Source organism: Nicotiana tabacum, chromosome 4 (genome assembly GCF_000715075.1).
Source record: "Nicotiana tabacum cultivar K326 chromosome 4, ASM71507v2, whole genome shotgun sequence".
Classification (NCBI taxonomy): Eukaryota; Viridiplantae; Streptophyta; class Magnoliopsida; order Solanales; family Solanaceae; genus Nicotiana; species Nicotiana tabacum.
This window is the reverse complement of record NC_134083.1, coordinates 103,136,888-103,157,946: the sequence shown is the minus strand read 5'-3', so window position 1 is coordinate 103,157,946 and position 21,059 is coordinate 103,136,888. Positions and strand designations below refer to the sequence as shown.

Below are 21,059 nucleotides of genomic sequence, written 5' to 3'. Positions count from 1 at the left end.
ACTTCTTTTGGGATCAATTGAGCCATATGAATTATGCGTGGGATACAAAATATAATGTAAATATAACATGTGCAAACAAGGGCAACGAAAGTGGCACCTATATTTCGTGTTTGCTATGCGTCTTACTAGATCGTCCATAGCCCTCTCTTACTATGCACATTATACACCCATGCATTTCACCAAGATTAGGCAAGATACTTACCTCATCCGGGTAAGCCTTCAACCACAAATCGCGTAGCAACCTCGCTCTAGCCCTCCAACCACGCAAATCCAAGCCAATTATCAACCAAGGAAGTCAAACAATGCTATAGGAAGCGATTTCAATCCATATAGCTTCGATCTTTGAAGAAATTCCCAAAAATCAGCAAAAGTCAACCCGGGCTCGCGTGCCCGTAATCCGAAACCATACCAAAATCGGATGATTCATAACCTGCCGAGTCCAAATATATGATTAGATTTCAAAACCGAGTCCAAATCGGTACTCAAATCCCCAAAATACACTCTCTTAATGTGTAGGCAATAACCTTAAATGTTCCTTCAAAATTTTAGTTCTTGGTGAATAAATCCATGGGGAAACAAAATATATAATCAAATTTAAGTAGGAATTACTTACCCATAAAATAGTAGTGAAAACCCCACCAAAATCGCCTCTTACCAAGCTCCAAAACTCAAAATAGTGAAAAATGCATCAAAACACTCGAATATAACCTCTGCCGGGTCGATCACATCTGTGACCAAAAGAGCCGTATTTGTGGCCTCAGCTTCTGCGACCTAAGGCTCGCATGCGCATAACTCCACCGATTGCCAAGACTTCGCATGTGCGCACTACCACTCACAGAAGCGATCTCCGCATCTGCGCAAATCACTCGCATGCGCGACCACTGGCCACCAAAGCCATACTCGCAGGTGCGCGCATAACCTCGCTGGTGTGACCACGCACCTGCGCTACCTTTTCCGCAGAGGCGATCAATCCCCATAATCATCTACTTCGCAGAAGCGACCAAGCTCTCGCACCCGTGACCTATCCACGCACATGCGACGCACAAGAAAATCAGAGAATTGCAGCTTCACAAACATGGTCCGAAATGATCTGAAACACACCCGGGCCCCTCGGGACCCCGTCCAATCATACCGGCAGGTCCAAAAACATTATCCAAACTAAACACCACAAATAACATCAAACCAAGAACGAAGATAAAAAATCATGGTCTTAACTTTTGAACCTTCAAACTTCGCCGAACGCATCCAAATCACACTTAAACATTCCGGATCACAACCAAGCACACAAGTTCCAATCAACGAAACGAATGTATACAAGGTCTCAAAATCACAATAGGAGTCTCATAACACCCAAGTCAACTCTCGGTCAACCAATAACTCTCCACTTCTTCAAACTGTCAACTTTCAACAAATAGAGCCAAAACATTCGAGGAACATCTAAATTCAAATCTGAACATGCACTCAAGTCCAAAATCACCATACGAACTTATTAAAACCATCAAATCCCGATTCTATGGTCGTTTACTCAAAAGTCAAACCTTGGTCAACTTTTCCAACTTAAAGCTTCCAAATTGAGAATCACTCTATCAAATCAATCCTAAACCACTCGAAAATCAAAACTAACCATGCACACAAGTCATAATACACTATATGAAGCCACTCAAAGTCTCAAATCACAGAATGAAATGCTAGAACTTAAATTGACCGGCCAGGTCGTTACAGCAGCTACTATTTCTAAAAAATATTTATTTCTGAAATTTTTATAATTCGACTAAGCGCACTTATTCTCACAAGGGAAATGTTGCCCAGATCTTTGAAATTCGAAATAAGATTCATGCCACTAAGTAAGGTTAAGTTAATTATCACTGAATATTATTCCGAGTTAAATGGGTTATAGATGGACATTGACTACTATCAGGATCTCCAAGCAAAGTGTACCGATGATGTAGTTCTCTTTCAACAATTGGTTGAGAAGGAAAGGGTCTATGATTTTCTGGCCAGTTTGAACTAAGAATATGATCAGATCGGGTTCAAGTTCTCAGTACAGTTTATTTTCCTTCATGTGAGGATGTATACTCTTATGTTTAACAAGAAGAGAGTTGATGAGGGGTCATGCTTTATTTAGCACCAACGGAGAAGTCCGGGTTAACTGTGTCTTATGAATAACCAAAGATATTTACTTATGATAAAGATCACCTACACTGTGATTACTGTGGAAAGCCAAAGCATACAAAGGAGACATTGGGAAAACTACATGGTAGACCAACTAGAGATCGTGGAGAAAAATGTGTAGGTCCATCAAGGGGTCCGACTAATATTACAGAAAATGTGGAGATATCCAAGGAAATTGCTTCTGGAGAAGCTTTGTCTTCGGATGAAGTTCAGTATCTTCGCCGTCTCCTAAACAAACTTGACACTTCTAATGTTGCCACTTCCAATTACGTAGTCTGGTATTGCCTTTAATGCTTACCTTAATTCTTGGATTATTGATTCTTGTGCGGATACATACATGACAGGCTCCTCTAACGGCTTTCAAAATTGCTCTCCTAGTCCTAAAGGGAATTATCTCAGAATAACCAATGGCTTCCTAACTCATGTTTCTAGAACATTATTATCTGTTCTACATGTACCTGAGTTCCTGTTAACCTGCTATTTGTTAGCACCATCACCAAAAAACTAAACTGTAGTGTCGACTTCTTTCCTATCATCGTATTTTTAGGATCTTCAAACAAGGAAGACGATTGACGGTAGTAGATTGCATGATGACTTATATTGGATTGATGGAATTTGAGACTATGGCCAAGCCTCTTTTGGAGGAAATAATGATGTCAAACAAGAAATAATACAGTGGCATAGATAGTTGGGGCACCCATCATTTATTGTTTTAAAAGAGTTATATCCCAGTTTGTTTTTCGGAATTGAATTTGATTTTTTTGTGAAGCTTGTGAATATACCAAGCATACTGTCACGACCCCAAAATCCCACCTTAGATTGTTGTAATGTCACCTAGTCTCTAAGACTAGGTAATCCTAACACACATTGAGAATTTAGCGGAAATAACGAATAAGATAATAAATTAAACTGAAAAATATCATAATAACACCAAAATGGAACAACAATCAAATATTCTCCAAAACCGGTGGTACAGAGTCATAAGCTCTAAAGAAGTACACTAGGAATCTCTAAATACAACACTGTTTTGATATGAAAATAAACAGTAGTAGAGACAATAGCAGAAGGTGACTCCGAGGCCTGCGTGCGTCAAGGTATACGTTGAAGTCTCTGAAACGTCTGAATCAACTCACTAGGGTCTGACACGAGCAGAAGTATCTGGATCTGCACAAAAATATGCAGAAGCGTAGGTCAGGTCAATAAGTATCAAGCCTAATCTCGGTAGAGTAGTGACGAGGTCAGGTCAAGACACCTACTGGACATAGGAACCTGTGCAGAATATTAATATAATCTAAACAACGTTAAATTAAAGGCAATAAATGACAACAAAGAATGTACAAATGATAAAAGACAATAAGTAACCAATTACAACCCAAAATATGAATGGACTGAGTTAAGGTGACAAAACAATAACCGTTAAAATCAACAAGCCTTTCCAACATGGAATGTATAACAAGAATCACACTGAGGTACCACACCTCATATTCACATTTCACAAGTCACAATCACAATCTTTCTTATATCGCCGCGTGAGCCTTGCATTTATTTTTAGAAAAATATTTTTTCTGAAATATCTTCACGCGCTTTAGCCCCCTTATCTCGCCGCGTGGCTTCAAGTAATTCCCTTACTAGCAACACGCGCATAAATCCCACCTTATCTCGTCGCATGCACATCAATATCACAACATAATAATCAACTCGGACCATACGTGCCCATATGCCACAACATTGCCAAAACCAACAATACCAATGTCACTACAACACATAGCTCACGGCTCAACCACAATGTGTACAAGAATCTCAATAACAACAAAATGAACGGAAATAAGCATGGCCTCCTTATGTAATAAGACCCTTTTACATTGCCACAGGTTTTAGGGTTTAAAACCTTTTCCTAAACCTATTGGGTCTTCCTTTTCCACCAAGAAACATGATTCTATTTAATTCCTAATTATTCAGGTACAACAGGGACTGCATAATTTAACTAATGAGGCTTCCTATTATGAATTTAATTCGAAATATTTGAATTAATACCACCATAATAAATTACGAATTATTCTACTCAAAATTCATAATTGCACTCCTCAGTTCAATTTCAAAATTCTTCCATTAAACCTTATTTAACTCCCCATGTTAAGATTCAGCTACTGATCAAATAAATTAAATTACTGACAATTTAATTCTTTGATTATTTCCTTTAGACTTTCGCTTAACTTATTTCTCGAGACGGATACAAAATTCACTTGTAGGGTTTACACATGAAAACTTATAAGCTTTCATAAAGGTGTATCATTAATCTCTAGACCGAGACATAGATTCCATCAACTAACTATTACTTCGGCAATGTATATCATCATTGTCTAATTTACCAAGCATATTGACCCACAAAAGAATCTCGTCTTTTAATAAATCAAAACAATAAATAATGTACACAACTAATACTAATTATATCAAAGATTAAGAGTATAAGTACATTTAATAAACTAGAGACTTATTTTATTAAGTCAGTATAAAATACTTATATCTACTTGGTCCGTTCAATACATACAAAATGTACTAGCACAAGAAGTCAGAATTATACCATTCCCATAATCAAGGTAAATTGTATTTAATCTTGTGCTACAATCATTCCGATTATTTGTCCAATTCCATCTTAGACTGTGAATAGTCTTTATACTTATAAAAATTGATGATTGTCCACTTTCTTCATCCCCCTCTATCAAAATGATCAAAAAGGAAGGCGAGCTTGCTTCTTATTCCCGTGTAATCTTCCGTGTATAAGCTAAATTCTATACACTAAATCATCTATTATATAAGTAAAGGACACACACGAATATATGATCTATTTAAAACTATATTAAAATTGAATAAACAATTATTCTATAATAAATACTATATCCAAACCAAACTTATGGTTAATAGTATATATCCCAACAAGATTAACCTGAAAGAAGAGGGACTCGTACGAAGATTCTGTTACCATGGTGTGGGAAGACTTCTGGTAAAAGTTTAATATTTGAGGAGGGGCTCAATACCCAAACTTTGATATCATAAAAAAAAAAAAGAACGAGAAAAAGACTTCTCTTGAACAATGACAGAAAATTCAACATTCAGAGAGGAACTCAAAACCAAACTCTAATAACTCAATATCCAAACTTTGATATCTTGTAGAAAAAGAAGAGAATGAGATTTATTCTGGAACAAAAAAGGGGCAGCCCGGTGTACTAAGCTCCCGCTATGTGCGAGGTCCGGGGAAGGGCCGAACCACAATGGTCTATCGTACGCAGCCTTACCCTGCATTTTTGCAAGAGGTTGTTTTCATGACTTGAACCCGTGGCATCCTGGTCACATGGCAACAACTTTACCAGTTACGTCAAGGCTCCCCTTCGAGATTTATTCTAGAACACCGACCAGAAATCGATGTTCAGATGAAGGGTTCAACATTCAAACTCTACTACCATGGGGAAAAAAAGGAGAAGAATTTTCAAGAAACAATCGCTAGAAGAATCACCAGAATAAGAAGAGGTATGTTGCCGTTGACTCAGTCACCTGCAAGAAGCGTTGGTAGAAAAACATAGACAACAAATAAAATTTTGGTCAGTGGCATAAGTGATAAGGCCAGTCGCCAGCTGGAGAAGCTACTTGTTGAGTTAAAGTCTACACCAGATGTACAAGGCAATTAAATGAGTCTATAAAACTCGTCATCCACTATTACCTTATAGTTTTAGCAAGTCCATATTTAGAGTCGTAAGTCTACATTCAAAGTTCACGTGTGAATCCCAAAATTGGATTATGCCGGAGGGTGTTTAGTTATTAAAGTTCCAAACGAGGATATCTAAAGGTGTTTATAAAGGTCCTGGACCCTCCACTCATTGCCTTAAGTTTTTGGGTTGACAGATATTTTCACATTACTGAGATCGTAAAAGTTCTGCTATAATGTGCAAATAGAAAAGAAAAGAGAAACTACATTGAAATCGATTGTTAACAACAAAGAGGACTCCTTATTTGTGGGGTTTGAGCTACGTGAAGAATGGAAAAATTCCTAATTCTTGAGATAGTATTTATTATGATATAATCATTATGTTCAGCTCAATATTCTTAATGATTTACTTGACTTTTAACAACTTTAATCCTACTCATGTTATTACTCATTTATTTTCTGTTGAGTTCCCATCTCTTACACTTTCCCTTACATCTCTTTATTGACTTATCTTTCTTTCCCACTCAATTTTCTTTTTGACAAGTAAGCTAATATACTTGTATTAAAGTCATTAACTTTTGCATGCAGACGTGGTTATGCAACTGAGAGGCAGAAGGGTTTGCTAATAGTTGAAAAACTAGATTACTTGCAGTCAAAGTTTCTACAAAGAGTTTTCTTTCTAATAGTCAAACCTCTGAAGAAAGTTAGTATTTGGTTGACTGAGGTATGTGACTACTGGTACATCAAATTTTCCTTTTTCTAGAGGTACCCTGAAAAGTTGCATTCCAAGGGTCCCCCAATATGTTTTTGGAGGGGCAATTTTGTTGGTTTGGTGGTTTTCTTCTGCCAATTACCTATGAACCTGATTTCTTGGATTTTATAGCGATCACAGTTACAAATTTCCATGGATCTCCAAAAGAATTGGAAACATTCGCCAATTAAGTGCATTCCCTTTAAATGAGCTGCTTCAAATATGCAAAAGGAAGCTAAACAAAAGAGTTATTAAAAAGTTTTATATTTGTGGCAAATGATCGTCATTTCAAATATTTCACTCAGAGGCTCTCCTAGATCAACAGATTGTTTTAATTGAGACAGACATGACAAGATTACGAGAAATCCGAAAGTTATGTGCTAAGGGAAGCAGCAAGCAATGGCGGAAATAGGTAGTCTATTGGCCATTTTTGGACGATAGATGGTAGAAAATGATTTTAAGATTGCTCTTTTTTAAGGAAAACATGTGAAGGCTGCTGCCAACTGATTCTCAAGCTCAATCATTCTGGTCTTGGTTGGTTCTTGATTGCATATTACTTGAAACCATGTTGATTTGCTTTATGATGATGCTTCTACTTGATGGTATATAGTTCTTTTTCCTAATACATTTAGTGGTTTGATGTAGAAGCAAAGATTTCCCTTAATTTTGAAGGTCGTTACAATCATTCTAAGATTGCTATTTATTCTTGATCCAGGTTTTGGAAAGATCTATCACAGAAGATAATGCTCGAATTTGGGCCCAAAAAGTCAAGCTTTGGTTGAAGGATTTTCCCATTTTCCAGCAAACATCTAGTGACAACCAACACATATCAAATAAGCCATTTGAAGTTGACGCATTATCAGAAGATGACCTTCCCCTTCAGAAAGCTGCACAGAATGCTGTAATTCGTTATGAAGAAAATCTTTCAGCAGCTGGGCCTCGTGGTAGGCTTCTAAAAAAGCTGCTGATGCTGATTGGAGTTCTACCGTCAACACATAAACAGCAATTTGAACTTGAAATAGATGATAATGAAACTGAATCTCATTTAAGGTTTGTCCACTTGAGTACTAAATATTATATGGCTATGTGACTGAGTTTGTGTGTTCTAACAGAACTTGAAACACTCCTTATGTGTAAGAAAAACTCATATTTTACCTAAATCTGAGAAAGATTTTTGTTGTTGTTACTGCTGCTGTTGTTAGTTTCTTTAGTTTAAGACTGAGATCTAAATTTCGTTGAGTTCTTAAATGACTGTTTCATCCAAAGAATCTTCTGTGTAGGCCAATCTTTTTGTCAAGGATATCACTTAGCGATATATGGGAACCCGCATCACTGAAATTATGTGCAAATGATCTTTGGAGAATGTTGAGAACTTCTATTTCCATTCTTCTCTCAAAATCAACTCTCCAGGTAACTTCAATTACATTCATGTTCAGTTCGCATAGCATAGGTCATTAGTGCCTTAATATCCACTCTTTGTCTTCATAATTGCTTGAAGCACAATGAATATCATGGGCTCTTCAATTCATACTACTTAAAAAATATTACTGCCTCCGCTTCAATTTATGTGAACCTATTTCTTTTTTAGTCTGTGCCAAAAAAAATGACCTATTTCCATATTTCGAAACAATTTACCTTTATGCAATGATTTATAGTCACACAAAATATATGTGCCTCATTTACACTACAAGTTCAAAAGTCTTCTCTTTTTTCTTAAGCTTCGTTCCCAATCAACTAGGTTAACATAAATTGAAACGGAGGGAGTACAATTTATTCCGTTTGCATTATTGTTCTTTTTTTTTTTTTGGAGATTGCCTTTCCTTTTATCTTATATTTTTTATAAGCAAAAATCTTTTATACCACCAAACCAACTGCAATTCATTCTTTTTCTCTTCCATTTTTGCTTTCTTAAAACTGTACATTAGTGGCCTCGAGTTCCTCCTATATATTCTTCATAAACATTGGATATTTTTCCGTGGTTGGCAAATATTATACCTGACCATAGTGCTTAAAATAATTCATTGCAAATGTTGCATCTCATATATTACTTTGCGTACCGAATACCCTGATCTCTAGCAATAGCAATGGAATGCACCTTAAGAATACTTATGCTGAACCTAAAGAATATTTATGCCTTCAAAATTGTTCTTAGTCAAGTAAACTTCATTACAGCAAACATTTAAACACTTATGTGCTCATCTTTTGCTAGAAAACTTTACTCTTAGGATCTGCATCCTCATACGATATGAATGTTTATATGATAGGAGCCAGCTTACCAAGAGTTGATTTTACTATACATCAAGGAAACTTGGGAGGGAGGTGATGTGGATAAAGATGAGTTCCCTTCTTTGCAGCTGAAGATCTACGAGAAAATCCCCATTCCAGATCTACCAGTAAATCCTTAATCATGGAATATACTTGATCAACTATTGAATTACTTGAAGTTTATGATTGTATCTTTTTTCCATCCACATTTTGATTTAGTATGTACTTCAGTTAATTATGTTTGTTACTCTTTGTAGGTTGTTTTTCCGCACAAGAAGTTGTCTTTCCGCATACTAGATTCGGTATGAGCCGAAAATGAACTAAATTTATTCCCTAGCGAGACTCAACACTCACATCCTTCCAGTATGGAAAAAAGCATTTTTCTACAGCTTGATTTGTTGAGACTTTGACAATGGTGTTCAGCATTCTGCATTAATGTCGCTTTTTCATTGATATGTTAAGCCGATTTTCAAGTGTTCTTATAAATCTGCCTGAATCTTCTATTAAATTGAAAGGAACTTGAAAATTATAATGTTGTAAGGTTAGACAAGCAAACCTGCTGGTGGGCTTTTAATATATGCTACAGACCAATGAGTGCTTGATTAGTTTGGTCAAAACCAATACTCAGGTTGGATGTCTAAATGCTTATCATAATGGCTTGCACATTTCCTTAATTGGTTAAGTACAATGAACTAAATATAATCTGTGACATAGTAATTCATATACCAAAATTCAGGACCTTGAGATGAAACCTTAAACTATTACATTTTGGTATCAAGAGAAAAGAGGGTGAAAGGAAAGCATTGTTAGAGGCTACAGAGAAGTGAATGGAAAGGATTATAATTACAAACTTGAGCGCAAGAATCATAAACACTCAAAGGTTGTCCATACAGAGAGGACAAGGCTCCAGAAAAATTAAGTCTTTCCTTTTCTCATTATCGAAAGTGCAGAACAAACAAAGTATTTAAGTTAATGAAATCATAACAGAATATTTAAACTAATGAAATCATAACTGACTCTTAGAAATTAGCAACAGATAACAAAATGGTTTAACTGACTCCTAGAACTTAGCAACAGATAACAAAGTGGTGCTGGAAGTGGAAATCATGGAAGAGTGCCCTTGATTTGTGCGAGACCCAAGAACTCCAGTAAGTTGTTGACTTCTTATTTGCTGCTGACTTGTTCTGAGTTGCTGACCTGTTCTTTGCTCATGTGACTCGCAGGTGCTGACTTATATTTCTTCCTAGAATAAGTTTTTAAGGGTGGTGTTGTATCAGTGCATTCCCCTGAAAACTCGACTTGTCCTCAAGGCGAAAGGTGGGAAATTGATCAGCAATGAACTCATAACATTCCCAGCTTGCTTCTTCAAGAGGTGTGTCTTTCCGTTGGATTAGCAGCTCGAGAGAAGGAACACCAGCTGTATATGTTCAGCAATGGGAAAGGATCTTTTCAGGAGTCAACCAATTTCCATTCAGAATCGATGGGTAGAGGGGCTGGAACTGCAGGAAGCAGTTGTCGATGGGCTGGTCGAAGGAGAGAAACATGGAAGACGGGATGAACCTTTGAATCTACAGATAGTTCAAGCTCATATGCCACTGGTCCAACACAACGAAGAATTCTGTCTGGGCCAAAGAAGCGAGGGGAGAGTTTAGCATATCGATGACCACTAAGATGGTATCATATCCACCCGATTTAGGCAGACCGGAAATGAAGTCTAGTGAAATATCCTCCCAAATTTGTGCTGGTATTGGAAGAGGTTGCAACAAGCCAGCAGGTGCTAAAGCTTGATACTTTGCTTGTTGACAAACCAAGCAATTCTGGACATACGGGCCAACATACTGCTTCATCTTTGGCTAGTGTTGAGTCCCACATCGGTGGGATTTGGGTTTCTTGGTCTCCTTATATGGTCTCGGGCAATCCTCACCTCATGAGCTATCTTTTGGGGTTGAGTTAGCCAGCCCCAACCCAATTTATTGTTACCAATGTTGGGCCCCCATTTATGTTGTTCACGCTCCAGTTTGCAGGCCTGGGCGTGAGGGGTGGGTTTGGGTTTCTTGGTCTCCATATATGGTCTTGGGCAATCCTCACCTCATGAGCTAGCTTTTGGGGTTGAGTTAGGCGCAAGGTTCATTTATCAGCCAGAGAAAACCAGAAGAAAGCCTCTTAAGAGTCTTCAGATCCCCGATGACCTGCTGCAGGTGTATCATGTGCCTCAGAAAGAAGTTTCTGATGAAGAGAGCTATTGTGTGGAACCACTAACCTCTCTTTGTATAGAGCTTGTTGTCCACCACATGGAAATCGGGCTGAGTGATTGGGGATAGATCAACAACTGTCAAGACCTCACGAGTGTATGGATCCTCGCAAAGGGCTTCAGCTCAATAAGAAAAATCCTATGGATATTTTAGGCTGCGATGATCTGTTTGGACAAAGAAATGGTGTCCCAAACGGTAGTGTTTCCACTTCTGCAATGCTAACACAAGGGCAAGCAATTCACGATCATAGCTGTACTTAAACCGGCTGGAAAAGAAAGACCCTTACTGAAATATGCAATGGGATGATCATATTGTAGAAGAATAGCCCCAATACCCTCAGAGGATGCATCGCATTCCACTGTAAATGGCTGGGTAAAATCAGGCAATCGTAGAATAGGGACGGTGGTCAAGGCTTGCTTGAGTCGAAGAAATGCTTTCTGCTGTCGAGGACCATTTGAAAGCATTCTTCTTGGTGAGTTCAGTAAGCGGCCTAGCAATCAAACTGCAACCTTTGACAAATCGGCGATAGTAACTTGTCAAACCCAGGAATCCATGTAACTCCTTCACATTAGTTGGTGCTGGCCAACTCAAAACTGATTGGATCTTTTCCTTATCAACACCAACTCCTTCGGCTGACACTATATGTCCCAAAAAAGAAATTTTGGGCTGTCCAAGAGACATTTGGATGCTTTGGCATAATAGTGATTCACCTTAAGCAACTGTACGATAATCTTCAAATGAGTGTTGGTCAAGAGTTGGGCTACATACTAGAGTATCATCAAAAAAGACTAGAACAAATTTGCGCAAATGGGGTCGGAATAAGTCATTCATGGCAGGTTGGAAAGTAGAGGGAGCATTAGTAAGGCCAAAGGGCATGACAGTAAATTCACAATATCCAGAATGGGTTCGAAAAGCTGTTTTATGGATGTCAGCAGGGTGGACGCAGATTTGATGGTAACCGGAGCGAAGATCAATTTTGGAAAAATTTGAGGCACCATGTAACTCATCAAGGAGCTCATCCACATTTGGAATGGGTTATTTATCTGATCTGGAACAGTGATTTGGTTGAGGCGTCTATAATCAGTGCACATGCACCAGGTGTTATCTTTCTTTTTGACAAGAACAGGGCTGGAAAAAGGATTGGTACTTGGCCTGATGAAGCCTGAATTGAGCAAGTCAGAAACCCGCTTTTCAATTTGACTTTTGGAAATATGGGTGGCGATAGGGTCGGATACAAGAAAGACATATCATCGGGTGTCTGGTAATATCAGAAGTATTTTTCAGTCTTCAAGATCCAACCGCAAAGATCTCCTCCATCAAAACGAGGAAATTCCATCTTGGTGTGAGGCCGGCGAGAGGGGTTTTTCACCCACCACAGTAAGTCGACGTCGGCATCGATGTCGTCAACCCATGATGATCTTCCGGTATTGTGGGGCTCTGTGCCAGTAGCAGTAACCTAAGTTGCTCGGACTCGGGTGCGGTGTCCGATACTGGTGCAAATCTAGAGGTCAGATCCTTCATGATCTAAATTTTAAAACTCAAGGGTATGGATCCAGGTACGGATACGGGTGCAGGGATTCGGTTAAAAATAATTCAAATATCTAAAAATAGAGTTATAAAGATATATCTAAATTATGAGACATTACGTGGAAAACATAAAAGATATTCTAAGAAGGAAAAAGTATTGATCAAGAGGAGAATCCGAGGAGATAAAAAGAAAAGGACTGATATAAAAATTTTCATATACAAGGTATTTTCGTTTTCTTTAATTTCACCATAACTTTTGTTTTGATTTCAAAAATCATTATATTTCTCCGTCGATTTTGGTCAAAGTACCCAAAATCGGTTGATCAAATTTGGTACGGATCCCACACCCGCATCCACGTCGTGTTAACATGGGTGCGACATTTGAAAGTGAAGAGTCCGAGTAACTCAGGCATTAACCTTACCTTTGGATTGAGTTTTCACAGCAGCATCCATGGTAGTCATTTGAGAGGTAGGGAAGGCTAGTATTTTAACTAATGAAATCATAACAGACTCCTAGAACTTAGCAACAGAAAAAAAAGTGGTCTAACTGACTCTTAGAACTTAGCAACAAATAACAAAGTGGTGCTGGAAGTGAAAATCATGGAAGAGTGCCCTTGATTTGTCCGAGACCCAAAAACTCCAATAAGTTGTTGACTTCTTCTTTGCTGCTGACTTGTTCTGAGTTGCTGACCTGTTCTTTGCTCATGTGACTCACAGGTGCTGACTTATATTTCTTCCTAGAATAAGTTTTTAAGGGTGGCGTTGTATCAAGCACACATATTCTCATCAGTTGTACCATATGCGGATATGCCCATTGCCCCTCTAGGAATTAGCTGTTTCTGCGGTGTGTATATGGATATTAAATTTGAAATTGGGGACAATGTCAATATGTAGCCTGAAAATACCTAAACGTTAGTATCCACGTTCTTTGATAACCATTGTATTGTAGGCCTTTATTCCCTTAAATCAAGTTTTCTATTAATTTTAGTTGGTTTCCTAAGTATTGATGTGACCGAATTTCTATTGCCATCTTGTGATATTTTTCTGGGAATTTCTTTTTAGAAAGAAGCATGAATTAGATAATCCGGCACATCTTTGAAATGGATAAATAAATGAAAGACATTAACACATCGGCAAAACAACAGTGCCTAATGTGATCGGTAAATCAGATACAAGAAAGACCTATCATACAAAGAGGGAGTTCTAAGTAGAAAATTTTTGGTCTAAGCTGTATCAGAGTAGCCACTACACGTGCTTACTGAAGTCTTTTTCTTTCTCAAGACCGAAGCCATGAAACTTTTAATCATTTCAGCTTTTATTTAGCCCATGCGTGCATATCTAGAAGGAGTAAATAGCTTCAGAAGTCCAAACTATGCAGCATTTTATAGATACAAGGGAAAGCTGGTTTCATGCAGCTTCCATACCTGCACTTTTACTAGCGCAAATCCTCCTAAGAACTTCAACCTATGGATAGGATCCTTCGCTTCTCAAGCACAAAAACCTTAGTGAAAGTTGTTGAATTATGTGATCAACTTATCTAAAAGCTTGTATATTTTTATTTAATTATGTCTTGTACATGCATTCTCACATGCGGTTTTGGTTTTTTAGATGGGCCAACTGCCAAGCACGTGAAAATACTTTTTGATGGAGGGTGGTGGTGAGATTTGAAATCAGGACCTAAGTTACTCGGACTCAGCAATTTGGGCACCGTACCCGTGTCGACACGACACTGATATGGGTAAGGGTGTGGGATCTGTGTCGGATCCGGTCAGACGAGATCGGGTGTGTTGACCAAAATTTTAAGGAAAATTTCCGTAAATAAAGGAAGTAGTATAAATCACTTTATATTTTTTATTGTACTATCCCATGAAAAGTGGCTTTCTTGTCAAAAAAGTGGGGTAGTGAACTTTCTTGTCAAAAAAGTGGGGTAGTGAACTTTATTGTCTAAAAAGTGGGGTACAGAGTGACAGCAAAATACTTCCTATCATTTCTTTTCCTCCAAAAGACCAAGAAAATGGACAAAGAAGCCATTCTCTCTCTCTGCTTCATCTCGACTTTCTGTGACCAAAGCCAAAAAAATTCAAATTTTTTTCTTCATCCAATTTATAGCTATATTTCTAGATTTTTAATATATTTTTCGCCGAATTCCCGCACCCGTACCCGTACCTAGATCCATATCCTCGAATCCTAAAATTTTGATCATGAAGGATCCGACCTTTGGATCCGTACCCGTGTCGGATACCCGTACTCGAGTCCGAGTAACTTAGATCAGGACCTCTGCTTGCTCTAATAACTTTGTTAAATTGTGTGTCCATCGGTTGACAACCATGATGTCTCAGGTTCAAATCCCAGTGACAGCAAAGACACTAGGTGTTTTCTTCCCATCTGTCCTAACCTTTGTGGACAGAATTACCCGGTACCTATGTTGGCAGGTATCCCGTGGAACTAGTCGAAACACATGCAAGCTGGCTTGGACACCACAATTATAAAAAATAATTGTGTCCATCTAATCTAAAAGTTTGAACATATCATACTTTTATTTGCTTAATTATGTCTTCAACTTTGGGAATTTTAGAGGGATCAAATATTAGAAGGAAACTTCAAAAGATGATAATAATATATGTATCATTGATCAAAGCACTAACAACATGTGAAACGAATGATCAATTGTCATAACCTTTTCCATATCGACCTTATTTTTATTTGAAGATATTGCTATTTTCCTTTAGCCAGTGTATTGAGAATGCTCGCTCTTAATACTAATTGTTGCAATTACTTTTGGAGGTTTTATAGTGTATTGAAAAAAGGGATGATGCTTTGTTATAGCTGCTTATCCTGGAAGTACTTCACTTTTGTTTGTAGGTACGCCTTGACATTGCCTCAGTACTTGGACTACTGGCATACTTCATAAACTACAAATTTGAAAACATATTTTCACTGTATGATTTCTCAACTTTTTCATGATTTCGACTCAGTTTTTGATCCATGATGCAGTTGTCAAAATTATGCACAATGTCTAGTTGGGACATCGTCTTTCCTTTAATCCTAACCCTAACCGACTCGAAAATCTTTTAAAGAGAGAGAGAGTACTTTCTAGGCACTAGCGTCCATCCAACTCCTCTTTTCCTTTTTATGGGTTCTTAAAATAAGTGAGCTTGGCAAATTTTGTTGTTCTGAGTTTTACTTATCTTTGTACATTAGTTAAATCATATTCTAACATTCTTATTTGAAGCTTATCTTCTAGTGACTATTGTATGCTGTTGGTACCGCTCTGGTTTTGGTTTGGAATTAGTATTATAGGTAACCATGCACATAATTTTGACACTTTAAGATTCTCAAACTTGTGGTTCAAACCGAACTTGCATCATCCTCCACTAGCTGATCGTGGCTTCTCTAGTGTAATTTATTTAGTTTGATATCAAAATCACTCTAAACACAACTATTCTGATTACTCTGTATGCTGCAATTGTATTAAGTAACTTGATTATCTGATTACAGATCCGCAATACTTTTAGATGTGATTGCAGTCAGTGCTCTTGTGATATATGTGAGCCGTGTGGTCTTGGGTTACAAGCAAACATGGGATAGATATCAAGTGAGTTCAGCACTTCCATTCTCCATTCTTTTTTATGAAGTACTAAATTTTTTATGCCTGCTCATTTCTTTTAGCTATATTTAGCTTCTGGTCAACAGGACACTTAATGAGAAAACAATGGCAAGTGGCTTTGGTTCTGTTTACTTTCTCCTGGATGCTTCTGAACAACAGCAGGTAGCAGAAGCCTCTAACGTTATATCGTTGTTGTCTATACAAGCGAAGGAAATTGGTTTGCTGAGGACGTATCTAGACACCTGATTCTTTCATTCTTCCCTTCTTGCAGTACAAAGAAGCCATATTAGCATATGCAGTCCTGCTGAAAGAAAACAGCCAGGTTTTCCTTGGCCTTCTGAATATCCCTAGTGCACTATTCTTTCCTTGTTAATTGATGTACTTAATTCTTTTCAATGATCCTTGTTTTTTCTGTATTAATAAAATCTTTTTATAATTTCCTATTCTGCATTCTAAGGTTTTCTTTTCTGTATAACTACCAGGACAGTGCACTTATAGTGAATGTTAACAAGCATAAAATTTCTGTGCTTCATTTTTACTACTTGCTCTTTTTTCTTCTTTCAGATTATTTTTACTTCCTAGGCTAGATCAATATATAAAGAGTTAATACCTTAAAATAGGGGTGGCAAAATGGTTAAAAGAACACAGTTAACCACCCATATTATCCACTAAAAAAAAGGTTGGATAATGAACTTTTTAAAAATGGGTCAAATATGTATAAGAACCATATTATCCATTTAGAAAATGGATAACCAATGGGTATAACTTTTACATTTGTAAAGTCTCAAATTGGGGGTTCCTCAAGTTTGGGAGACTAGAAATTCTCCCAAAAGTGTTCATATTCAAGAAGTCATGGATAATATGGTTACCCATATTATCGGTTGGTTAACCCGTTTTTTATCCGTATTAAATATGGGTTGGGTCGGATAATTTATCCGTTTTTTCATTACCCGTTTTCGACCTGAACCCGACCCGCCCGTTTGCCACTCCTACCTTAAAACCCCCTTAAACTATCCAACTTTTGTCAGTTTCCTACTTAAACTATCTGTTGTCCACCTCCTTGAATTATATTTCCCCAGTTATTAGTAACTCCCCTGATGCTTATCTGGCAAAATGTGTAAAATAACTCGCATAAAGGCGCGTGAAGGGTGAAAATAGCCATTAAAATGGCTCCACCTGACCGTGTGTAATGGCTAATTAAGCTTACCCTTTAACAAAATTATTATCTTTTCTTTATTTCCTTTATATTTTAGGTTTTCTTCTTTATTTTTTCACCTTTCTTCTTTATTTTTTAACTTTTCTTCTTCATTTTTTCACCTTTCTTCTTCAGTTCTCCATATGTGTTTTCTCTGAAAGTTTTTCTCTTGTTTCCTCTGAAATGATTCTCTTTCTAGTTTAAGTCTTCTTTAATTTGTTACCCATATTATTGAAGAACATCTATTTAAAATTAAATCTTCTTATTAAACCCAACACCAGTAGAGAATGAAGTTGAATATCTTAAACCTTGTCTGTGTAGTCTAGAATTGGAGAATATAGTTACTGGCCGATTGGTTTTTTATTTGTGGAATATTATTTTGTGTAATCTTGTTTCTTCCTCACTATTCTTTATACATCATTTTGTACATTAAACCTAAGGGTACAACCACAATTAAACCTAAAAATAACACATTGCATGAGATCCTTTTGTCCAAAATACTTAGAATTAATCAATCATCCGAGAGTAATACAGAACGAGTAAACTTCATCTAAATTTTTGTACAAAACATAAGTTAATATAGTTATTGTTGAAAACATGATTAAGTATATAAATGTGTGTTCTCTCTAACAGTTTAACCTTTTAGATGAGATGGTCAAAGGTCCTGGGTTCGAGTCCCACCGCCACCCAATATCAAAAAAAAATTCACGTGCTTGGCTTATAAAAAAGAATCAAGCCCACAGGTGCGGGGGCGTGTTGAAAACATGATTAAGTATATAAATGTGTGTTCTTTCTAACAACTTAAGTTTTTAGATGGTCACACACTTCAACAGTTATACAGACTCACCTCTAAAAATTCAACCAGGAGTTTTAATATATAGGGAAATATAGTTTAGAAGGGGTTTGTGGACAACAGATAGTTCAAGTACGTAACTGACAAAAAAAAAAATATTTTAGGAGGGTTTTAGGCTTAGCTAAATAGCCATGTATAGCGTCACATGGCACATTTTTTGATACTTAGGAGCGTGTGCCATACGCAATGCTAGAAATGCAACGAGGGTTTTTTTTATAGCTAGGGGAATATAATTTAGGGAAAAATAGCCACGTATAGCGCCACATGGCACATTTTTTTTATACTTAGGAGCGTGTGCCATACGCAATGCTAGAAATGCAACAAGGTTTTTTTTTATAGCTAGGGGAATATAGTTCAGGGGATTTGGGGGGTACCGGATAATTTAAGTAGGAAATTGACAAAAGTCGAATAGTTTATGAGGATTTTTACGGTATTAACTCATATATAAACCAACCCACCCATGGCCAATAGCCTACACCACAAACAACAATAGCTGATTCTTTCTTCCTTTTTTAATTTTTTTTATTCTTCTCTTCCATCATTATATGCCCCAACAGGTACTTAGCGCTGCAGTTTCAAGCTTTTGCAGTCAAAGCCTCAATATCTAGGGGCATCACCCTTTTTATATAATCCACTCCTAACTGTTTTCATCTGAAATGCAACTAAAATCTCTGAAATCGCCATTAAATTGCACTAGCAACAGAAATCAAATAGGCCCACTTCCATCTGCACCTTCCATTTACATTCCTGACTATTCTCTTCAATGCAGCGAAAACTTAATCTGTTTGATGTTTCCTTTTCCAATGAACCAAATGTGTGAAGTTTCCTTGATAAATCTCAATGGAGGTGACTCGGCAACAAAGTCTTGGAAATTTGGGTGCTAGTGAGTTAAGAGAGTTAAGCAGGGACTAATCTAATATTCATGAAATCTTAAAGTCTAGTGAAGTCGTCTTCCTATTCTTAATTGGGGCTTGAATTGGATCTATAGTCCCTGCGGAGTTGCCAGTCCTAATGGAATCAAATCAATTAAGAAATGCTGCACAAATATGGGGGTTTCAAGTGCCCATATCACTTCTTGGATTATGCACATATCTTAGTGGTGCTCTCTGGTTTTTCTCGCTTTAGTTCTTCATTCTTGTGATGTCAATCTCTTAATACCTAATTGAATTTCTGGATTCCATCACTCCCTTTAAATGAAAGAACCATAAGGATTTTTACGGAACACCACTACGTGCAAATGGAAGTATTGCACTTTAGATTGCACTTCGTTCGATTGATCTTCTTCTTTTCTACCTACATGATCATTTAGCTGTTCATGAATACACTGTCGCGAGAACATGGTGATATAGGATGGTGGTTGGTTTCGAGTTTAGTTGCGAAAAGTTATTTTAGTGGAAAGGCATGTTTTTCTTCTACATTTTCTTTAAAGGTTATGAAGAAAGTTAGTAGACATAGTTTTTGTTTACACATAGAAAAATGATAAAGCATCTGGTAGGAGTGTCATTACTTTGATGTAGACGGATTCTTGCAGGGGAGAGGGTTGTCATGCACTTAAACAATGAGGAAATTCTTTCAACTTGTCAGCTTTTCTAATAGATCTATTACTTCGTCATGAATCTCTGTTATGCCTTTGAGATATCTCATTGCCATTGATGGAGCATTCATTGTCCTTTTATCCACGAATTTGAAAATGGACAAGTTTGTCTTTCTACTTAGGTAAAGATTTCTTGATTGCTACGAACTTCTGTAGAACTTAACCATCTGAGATCCTGTCAAAAATTATTTGAATGCAGGGAAGTTATGCTGGAAATGTTGGAGCCAGATGTGAGAAGTTTATTTATGATCTGTTGGACGAAAAGGTAACTTGGTGATTGAATTACTTTGCAGCTATAGCTATTCATCTTGACACTGTTGCATTATGTGCAGGTTGAAATGCCTGTAGACAAAGCTATAAGTACATTGGTGAGGCTGGGTATTGTAATAGAGGACTCTTTAAACGGGCACACTGTGCTGCAGGCAGTCCCTTGCTTCAAGGCATATGAGATTCTTAAACAACATTGGAATAGCTTGCTCGGCTAAGTTTTGCTACATAGAAAGCTGTAGATTTTTAGCTTCTAATCCTTAAAGAGGAGTTCAACAAAAGTATTTGCTAGTATGAATGCAGTAAGAGATGGTGTAACTTTGTTATAATTAGGAAGGATGAATCATATCATATTTTTATACTATAAGTGGGAACATCCTAAATTAAAACTTATCATTTTATTATATTATGTTACTCTAACATTTGGGAATATCCAAGTTAAAACTTAATTTACAAAAATATCTTTTAAAAAGCCAAATGACCATTTTATCCTATAAATACTTTTTCTTTCTTTGGGTTTCTTCCATATTAAAAAATTTACATAGTTTATTTACAAAATTCTATACGTGTCTAAATACATTACAGAATTCAAAGGAGGAAGGTGAAAAGAATTCCGTTTTCAAACTTTTACGTTCCAAAAACTATTGATACTTTAGAATCTTTTAATTTTCTCATATGAATGAAGAGTCCTATTACCATCTAAACGAGTTAAACCCTCTCTTCCCTTCAATAAGAAAAACTCCTAGATTTCTCTTCCCAATACATTCTCCTAGCATTGTTGCTGCACCTTCCTTTAGCTCAGATCCTATGGGTTTGGCTGATGAATTTCTTTCTAAAGGTGAGCATTTTCATTCAAACTGTTGGGGTCATATTTGC

General features: G+C 37.1%; 1 protein-coding gene across 6 annotated transcripts in view; it reads left to right on the top strand.

The window, feature by feature from the left end:
- LOC107828472 (uncharacterized) overlaps window positions 1–20,576 on the top strand; it is a 33,401-nt gene extending 12,825 nt beyond the window's left edge. For 2 of the 6 annotated variants that reach the window (XM_016655788.2, XM_016655790.2), the window contains exons 4-14: window positions 6,461–6,596; window positions 7,339–7,673; window positions 7,904–8,033; window positions 8,888–9,016; window positions 9,146–9,190; window positions 15,530–15,606; window positions 16,166–16,262; window positions 16,347–16,436; window positions 16,546–16,596; window positions 20,116–20,181; window positions 20,249–20,576. In XM_016655788.2, coding sequence (XP_016511274.2) covers window positions 6,461–6,596; window positions 7,339–7,673; window positions 7,904–8,033; window positions 8,888–9,016; window positions 9,146–9,190; window positions 15,530–15,606; window positions 16,166–16,262; window positions 16,347–16,436; window positions 16,546–16,596; window positions 20,116–20,181; window positions 20,249–20,401 — 1,309 coding nt within the window. In that variant the 3' untranslated portion in view covers window positions 20,402–20,576. Of the gene's footprint in view, window positions 1–6,460; window positions 6,597–7,338; window positions 7,674–7,903; window positions 8,034–8,887; window positions 9,017–9,145; window positions 9,191–15,529; window positions 15,607–16,165; window positions 16,263–16,346; window positions 16,463–16,545; window positions 16,597–20,088; window positions 20,182–20,248 lie in introns of those variants that run through there. The other 4 variants (XR_012708871.1, XR_001657743.2, XM_075252283.1 and 1 more) reach the window with 4 other exon arrangements.
- The last annotated feature ends 483 nt before the right edge of the window (window positions 20,577–21,059 follow it).